The 9,199-nt window shown below is 34.3% G+C and overlaps 1 protein-coding gene across 1 annotated transcript; it reads right to left on the bottom strand.

Moving 5' to 3' along the window:
• Positions 1-4,215: 4,215 nt before the first annotated feature.
• Positions 4,216-5,109, bottom strand: LOC143604642 (uncharacterized). The gene has a single exon (XM_077081056.1). The coding sequence runs from the start codon at positions 5,107-5,109 to the stop codon at positions 4,216-4,218; it is 894 nt and encodes a 297-aa protein (XP_076937171.1).
• Positions 5,110-9,199: the final 4,090 nt, after the last annotated feature.

The following is a 9,199-nucleotide window of genomic DNA, read 5'->3' as shown; positions in this document are numbered from 1 at the left end:
TTATAAACAAATATATTTAATTCGGGCCTATTTTCGATTATATATCATAGGGTTGTGCATCAGATAGAACCCGAACCGACCCATTAAAAACCCGACCCGAAACCGAGATACACATAAAAACCAAGACCGAGAACTGCACCGGCCACGTGATTACAAGTATAATGCTCTTACAGACAGAATTATTAATGAAATCAAGCAGTAGAAGTAGGGTGCAAACAAGCCGATCCGAGCCCGAGCTCAACTAGGCACGAACTCGGCTCGCTTAACTTACACCGAGCTTGAGCTCGAGCTTGGCTCGTGAATAGATTTTGAAGCTCCAGCTCGGCTCGTTTACTATTATCAATTATTTTTTTTATAATTATAATTATTTATATATTTTTCCTGTTATAATTTTATGTAGAAATAATATAAGTTATTTAGTTATATTTATTTATTTTTTCATAACATTATATATATATTAATTAAAAATTATTTAATATATATTTTAAATGAGCTTATTTTACTGTAGGTCTGCTACAACTTTACTTTTTTACTTTTAAAATGTATTGCAACAATTCATTTATAAAACACTTTTCCTGCGCTGCTGACTAATATAGAAAAACTTAAAATTCTATCAACAATTTCCTGGACATTTGAGTCAAAACCTCCTGTTTTCCGTTCTCTTGCTTTTTTCCACAACAAAGATCTATTAATCTCGTCTTCCTTCATTCCGGTTTCTTGCATCTAAACAACAAAAGTGGATTAACACAAAAAAAATACAAGTTAATTATTTAATTATTTTATTACATACAATATCAGCAGCGAGTCCAACATATCCCTTTCTACTTAAACGATGATTATATATATTATTTACACGCACTTCTTTTCCTTTCGTACTGTGTTCCTGCATTAGAAACTTTAAAGTGTCATGCATGTTTCTAAAACAATAAGTAAATATATTTTTGAAAGTTTAACGAACCGGCCACTTATTTGAAAGTCTTTGCACTATAAAAACTTTCCAATGCTCTTTTGTCACGGAAGGATACGCGGGAGGTGGGTTGAGTAAATTCTCCGACTCAGGGTTATCTTTATGATCCATAACGAAACGCCTGTATAAACGATGTTTGAAGTTTCTCCATTTGTTCCCAATTGACTAGAGAACGTTTTTCTTGCTCTTTGGGTCAACTATGAAATGTTCCTAAAGCCAACATGAAAACTATATTATTTACAACAAAAATAAAATATAATTTGTAGTTAAGATAAGAAGTGAGGCTTACTAAAACATATTCCCATAGCTCTTGCTTTGTATCCGCACCAATATCTGGCCAACCAACATAAACAATAGGAACCATATTTCTTGCTACCTATCCCCTCAAAAGTTGCAAGTGTTTTTGCTCCTTATCCAATCGGGACCCCTTTTTTATTGTACTTAACAAGAACTTTCCCTCTACTAGGTTTAGAATTTACAGTTGGACCTCTTTGTGATTTGGAACATTCTTCATGATCGGAACTTGAATTCGACTCCATATCACAAAACAACCTGTTTCAAACTGATTCAAAGAAAATATTAGTTACTAACACGCAATTATATTCAAAGCGTATCAAAATCATTTCGAAAATATCATCATAGCAAAGAAATAAAATAAAATAAAATTAAACACAACCAAGTAATTCAAATGCAATATTAAATAGTTACATCATAATTAAAGACAATCAAGAACTTAAATAAAAACACAAAATCTTAAGTTTTGTTCATCCACAAAATAGTTTAAACTAATATGCCATCAGCATCTGTGCGTGCACACAAAAAATCTTCATCAAGGTCTGCTAAAGAATCTTGTGTAACATCAACAGTTGCCTCCAATTCCAAAATGTCGTCAGTTTCATTAGTTACTCCATGCTTGTACATCTTATGTGGTGTGAAGCCAACAACAGACAACTTCTAATCTTGTTGATCCTTAACATAAAAAACTTGTCTAGCTTGACTAGCTAATATGAAGCGTTTAGTTTGGTGACCAAGCCTATCAAAGTTAACTACTGTGAATCCAAAATCATCCTTTTTTACTCCACGACTATCAGCCTAATCACACATGAAAACAGGAACCGTAAACATGTGACAATCAAGATCCCAAATCTCCTTTATACGACCAAAGTAGGTAACCGCACCGTACACGGTATTGGAATCTTTTGCACTAGCAATCTTTAATGCATGTGCAACTAAAGATACTCTACTACACTGAGTTGTTCTAGATTCATCTCGGGATGTTGTATGGAATTGATACTCGTTTATAGCCAAACCACTATATTTATTAACAGAATAACTAGGCTCTTTGGCCAACCAACGAACACTATCACTAACATCTTCCTCGTTAGCCAAGCGTCTTTCAACTAATTTCAAAAATAATTAAGGTAATTCAAACAAAATTATTAAAAAATTATTTTATTTGTAACAAACTTATCTAAAAATACACCTCTTTCTTAAGCCAGTTAACAAAATTCCGAGTGTGTTGGTTTTGTAACCATGTATTGTTTCGAGATAAACGAGGGTTGAGATCCTTCAATTCCAACATATGTTGCCTAAATCATATAAGTTTGAAGAAATTTAATGTATTAGATGAGATAGCCAAAAAAAATTTAATATACTATTTTGTGTAATTCTTACTCTATATACGGCTCCACAACACCAGTGTTTCGTAGTACATAAAAATGAGCTTGATCAAGCAAATTAGCATCCACAACTTAGATTGTAGCCCGTGATAAAGGCTTGTCGGTGCGGGTCCTTTCATCAACACGCTCATAGGGGTTACAAATTGATTTCATGTTTTTTAAGTCGTTCGAGAAAAATTCTAAGGTTTCCTCTGCCACGTAACATTCTGCAATGCAGCCCTCAGGTCGATAATGATTTCGTACATACCCTTTGAGTGTTTTCATGTATCTCTCAAATGGATACATCCACCTAAAATGAACCGGGCCACATAACCTCACCCCTCTAACTGAATGCACCATCAAGTGCATCATGACATCAAAAAATGAAAGTGGAAAATTCTTCTCTAACAAACACAAGGTTAATACGATGTCACATTGCAATTTACTTAGCTTACTAACGTAAACAACTTTACTACACAACCTGTTGAAAAAATGGCACAAACTTATGATTGTTTTCCTCACTTTCTCATGTAACACCCCCTTGATTGCAATGGGAAGAAGTTGTTGCATTAATACATGATAATCATTAGACTTCAAACCATTCATCTTTGAACCATCATCGGACACGAGATTCTTGAAATTACAGCAATACCCATCAGGCACTTTTATGTTAGACAAGGTATCATAAAATACATGTTTCTCCGATGTATTTAATGTGTAGCATGTAGGAGGAAGATAACCCATCCTTCGTTTTGTGAGGCGAATTCAACAAAGTCCCATAAACGCTCTCACACACATTCTTTTCTATGTGCATAACATCTAATTGATGACGAACAAGCAACTTCTTCCAATATTCAAGTTCAAAAAAAATTGATTTTTTATGCCACAATTTAGTTCTCTCGTCGATACTTTCTTTTTCCTTCTTTGATGTTTTCTCAATTGGTGTTTTCTTCTTTGGAGGTTTCTTCTTTGCCAATTTCTTCTTTGACGTTTCCTTCTTTGACATTTCCCTCTTTTTCTTTTTCTTCTTACCCCATGTATTCTTAAACCCCGCAAGATTGTTGTAAATTTCTTCACCAGATAATAGGTTTTTTTATAACATCCATATCTTGTTGATTGTTAAAATCTTTTTTTCTTTTACGAAAAGGATGCTCGAGTGGGAGAAATTTTCTATGGCCAAAAAAGCATACTTTTCTGGACTTTGGCAACCATTCTGAAGAAGTATTCTCTGAACATATTTGGAAAAGCATGATAACCTTTGGTAACACACCCCAAAAGATTACCATATGCGGGAAAGTCATTTATAGTCCAAAGTAATAATGCTCTTAGATTGAAGTATTCTTTCTTATAAGCATCAAATGTATTAACGCCTGTTTCCCACAAGAGTTTTAGATCTTCTATCAATGGAGCCAAGTAGACATCAATATTGTTACCAGGTTGGTTTGGCTCTGATATCAATAGAGTCAACATCATGAATTTTCTTGACAAACACAAATAAGAGGGTAGATTGTACGTTATTAGAATAACAGGCCAACAACTATATGTGGAACTTAATGACTTGTGAGGATTAATACCATCAGCTGACAAGGCTTATCTAATATTTCGATCTTCTTTTCCGAATTCTTTCCACGTGTTGTCAACAAGCTTCCAAGCAGGAAAATCACGAGGATGAGTTATCTTACCATTATTAACTCGACCACGTGCATGCCAAGTTAAGTCATGTGCGATCACGGGTGATGAAAACATTCTTTGAAATCTAGGGATGGGAGGAAAATACCACAAAACTTTTGAAGGAACGTTTTTGGTATTATTCTTCCAACGGGATGCGCCACAAGTTGGACAATGAGAAGAATCCTTATGTTCTTTCCAGAATAAAACACAATCATTTTCACAAGCATGAATCTTTTCATATTGGAGACCTACTCCTTTTAGCAACTTCTTGGCCTCATATATTGAGCTAGGGATTGTATTATCTATTGGTAAAACACTTTTTAAGGCATCTAACAACGTATCAAAGCTAGAATCAGACCAACCATATTGGCCCTTTAAATGTTGGAACTTCAATAACCCACTAAGTGCATTATACTTTGAACCTAGATAAAATGGCTTATCACATTCTTCAAGATGTGATTGCAATGAATTAGGTTCTTGGTCCATATACGCAAAGGCATCATGTAGCATTTCCTTTATATAATTATAGTCACTTGTATAATTATAATCAAAGTCGGGAGACCTAGATTTAGTTTGAACTTTTTCTCTGTGGAAAGACCAAACCTTGTAATTTTTGTTGAAACCATGGGCAAAAAGATGATAACGGACATCAACAATAGAGTGGTGACACAAATTGACACATTTTACACAAGAACATGGTATCACATTTGATATAGGATTATTATTTAGAGCAAACACTAAAAAGTAATCCACACCTTCCTCATACGCATTTGATAATATATCAGACGAAATCCATGATTTATCGATGCCCATTTGTTTCTATATTGACACCATAACAGAAAACAAAATCAAAATTTATATCTAAGTAGTTGTATTATTATTTTGTTTAGTTAAGTAGTTGTATTATTATTATTATTATTGTTATTTGTCACACCCCGACTAGGTAAATGCGGAAGCGTAATATGGGAATGTAACAGATAACTTTGGTATCAAACACATTGTTTATAAAGAAATTCAATAAACTAATTTACATCATATTACATGGGTTGGTACTAAGTTTACAAACTAGATGAAAATCACATAACCAGTTCACGGGTTTCTTATTCATTACTACGTATTTGCATCTATTCATAGCTATTCAACTTTTCTTCTAACACCAAGCATGTAAGCAACTCATTCCAACTTCGGTTTACCTGAAAAGCATGTTAGTTGGTGAGTTTCAAGTTTCACGAGTACGACCAAAATCAGTATACGAGTTCGTAAAGTTCACAGTATGTATGTATATAAGTATATATGTGCATGATGTTTTTATACTAAGCCACAAGTGAAACCAAGACAGCTCGCACGCATGGCCACCCTTGCCCATGTACTCCCGTTGGCATTTAACAGCCACTTTGCCCAAAGTATGTACTATGTCTAACACCACATAGCAGAATTTAATAAGTATAAATGACAATGTGCAACTGGGTTAACATGACCCGGCATACCCCACCGGCCCTGTCAGTTGGGTTTGTCAAACCGATAGTACTATCCACACGTCACTTGCACGAAGTTAATCACTTGTGTTTGTGGGGACTTTCAAGTGTTATTACTTAGATAAATCACATCATCACACCATTTCAAGTAAGTAAGTATACGTAAACATGCTTTCCACCCCAAAATTTTGTAAAACAGTTTAGTAAGTGGGGGTCGTGAAACTCACCTTATCGTAGTTCAAGCTGGTGGTACGTATCAGTAACTAGAATGTCTCAATTATAGCTTGAATCTTATAACCGGTATAGTACCGTTAATACCAGTACAGTATTTAAAAAATATTGGGTTGTATATCTAGCCTGGGTATAGCTGTTAGGCCCAGAACATGACCATAGTTTTAGATTGTGACGTTGTACACTATGAAATGTTCAAAACTAGATTTGGCTCAGTTTCACCGTTTTCCGAGCCTAGCCAAGTTGATCGTTTATGCGTTTCGGAATTAGGTAAATTCACACAAACTTAAGTAAATATATTTATTGAATAAATGATTTGATTTATGAAAGAATTTTGAAGTTTCGATATCTGGTTTGATCGCAGTGTTCGTTTCCGTTTTCACACGAGTTTGATTATACAAAACGCGTACATTCCACTCGAATTGTCCGGAATTTTCGTAAAAAGTTCTTTTTTATCAAATCCATCTAAAAATACGATATTTAACCACTTTTGACATTTTGACATACCAGTCAGTCCGTTAAACACAAAACTGCCGGTTTCGTTCAAACAATTATAGTTTAAATCTTTGATTAATCATAAGTAATTATGTACTTATATATAAATTATGGGAATTTTTTTAAAAATAAATTAAAATATGGAGAATTTTATAAAAATATTTTCAGAAATTTTATGATTAATTATATATTTATAAAAATTCATTTAATGTGTTATAATTAAGTAATAAATAGCCCGTTTATACCAAACGACATCCGAAAAATCAGATAATTTTTCCAAGTGGTCTCAATATCATCACATAGCCCCTGAAAAATCTCCAGAATCTAACTCTTTGACCAAAATGCATTTTTGCGTGTTTTTCGGCTATTAAACTCGGTTAAAACACAATTGCACAAAAATTACTTACACATCTCCAAATGTTCTCAAACTTTTCCAGTGATTTTAACATAAAATTTGAAGGTTGCAAACCAAATTTCATGAATATTACTTATTTTTCCCGAATAAACGCTAATAAACGGTAATAAATTCGCCAAATATTATCCGTTTATCGAATAATTACCACATTTGAACAGGGACTCATTTAGATAATCCCTAATGTCCCTGCAAAGTTTCATAAGCTACCAACAAGCACGTCACAATTGAAGCAAAAATAGCCCCTAAACGAGTAATACGGTATTACCTTGTCGGTTTTTCAGTGATTTTTGCTAGTTTAAACGACTCTCCGGGTCTTGGGTTGCAAACTCAGAGTATCTACATATCATATAACATCAAAACAAGCATAAATCATCCATGGAACAGCCTTGTTAACTAGGGTTTCGGTTTTGGTTTCAAACCGAACTTCCAAACCGTAAAAACATTATATTCATGTTCTAATGCGCATTTTTGACCAAATATCTATATGATACTGCTTTGTAGACATGTTTACATCAAAAAATAATTTTACTTGATTTTTATGGTTTTTGAATGGTTAAACATGTTTAAAACTAATTAAGACCTAATTTTTCATCATTAAATTTTGTTAATCAAGCATGACATCTTAAGAAATTTGATGTTTACCTTAAGGGTTTGGTATGGATGATGAAGAAGATCAGCAGGGAAATGAGTTGGTTGGAGTTTGGAATGAAAAAAATATATTTTACCTTAGCTTATTTAACAAGCTAATCAAAGGGGTTTCCCCCCAATCTTGCGTACGCCAACAATAAGGGCCCATTAGGCCTCCTTTTAGCCCAATGGTGCCTCGGTTTTCGTGCCACGCGTAAACTTCGGTCCAAAATTTAATTCGGGTCCGGTTTTTCACAAGAAAATTAATTCGGGTTTAAAAAAATAGCGCGAAAATGAGTGTTTTTCAACTTATTTTTGTAAAATAAGAAAAACGTACTGACTCGTTGTAAAAATCCAAAATATTTTCACGGATTGCTTAGAACATGTTATATAAGTGTTTTATAAATCTTTTTCGGCTTAACGGATGCTACAATGCTCGTTTTGATGTAAACAATTGCGTTTAAACTTATAGCATATCAATAAACGAAACATTTTTCGTTTAAATGGTTTTAAGCGTACTAGGGCCTAATATCAATATGTTAGCCTCTATAATATATATTTAACTTGTATATAACCCCTCAGTATATATATGGGTCATAATCAGTATCGGTCGGTTACTCGTTTAAGCACTACAAATTAACCGATTAATCGTTTACTTGTTATGTAGTGAATATAGTATACCTCGTTTTGTCACGAATGTCACATTCTCCTCCCGTTAAGAAATTTCGTCCTCGAAATTTAATGTGTCATTGGTTTTTGTTTTAGGGAACAAGTGTGGGTATTTCTTTCGGAATTCGTTCTTTGGTTCCCAAGTATATTCGGGTCCTTGTTTTGAATTCCACTGAACTATTACCAATGAGATTTTGTTATGTCGTAACTGTTTGGTTTTCCCATCCACAATTTCTACCGGTTCCTCTACGAAGTCGAGCTTTTTTTAAATCTGAACATCTTCCAGTGGTACTATTGTTGTTTCATCAGTCAAACACTTTTTCAGATTCGATACATGAAACACATCGTGAATATTGCTCAGTTCTAAGGGTAGTTTTAATCGGTAGGCTACGAGACCAATTTTTGCAACAATCTCAAATGGTCCAATGTATCTCGAGGATAATTTACCGGTCTTTCCAAATCTTATAACACCTTTCCACGGCGATACTTTCAAAAACACCTTGTCACCTATTTCAAAAGATAACGGTTTTCTACGAATATCGGCATAACTCTTCTGTCGGTCCCGGGCGACTTTCAACTTTCGTTTAATCTTGTGAATCTTATCGGTTGTTTCTTGAATCGAATCGGTTCATGAAATTTGAGTATCACCCACCTCTGTCCAACAAAGTGGTGATCTACATTTTCGCCCGTATAAGGCTTCATAAGGTGCTGCTTGTATACTGCTATGGTAACTATTATTGTAAGAGAATTCAATGAGCGGGAAGTGTTGATCCCAATTCCCTTTGAAGTCCAGTGCACAAGAACGAATTAAATCTTCTAAGGTTTGGATAGTTCGTTCGGATTGACCATCTTTTTGGGGATGGAAAAGTGGTACTCAGGTCTATTCGGGTTCCCAGAACTTCTTGAACTGCTTGCCAGAAATGTGAATTAAAGTGACTATCTCGGTCTGAGATAATCGAAAGAGGTACCTCGTGTCTAGATACAATTTCAT

Source organism: Bidens hawaiensis, unplaced genomic scaffold (assembly GCF_021521415.1).
Source record: "Bidens hawaiensis isolate Kalapana, Puna unplaced genomic scaffold, B.hawaiensis_p1.1 tig00066082_1, whole genome shotgun sequence".
NCBI lineage: Eukaryota > Viridiplantae > Streptophyta > Magnoliopsida > Asterales > Asteraceae > Bidens > Bidens hawaiensis.
Note: the sequence above shows the minus strand (reverse complement) of the source record. Positions and strands in the feature narration are given on the sequence as shown.

Excerpts from the sequence above, each read along its gene's own strand:
- LOC143604642 (XM_077081056.1), bottom strand. The coding sequence starts at position 5,109 with ATGGGCATCGATAAATCATGGATTTCGTCTGATATATTATCAAATGCG.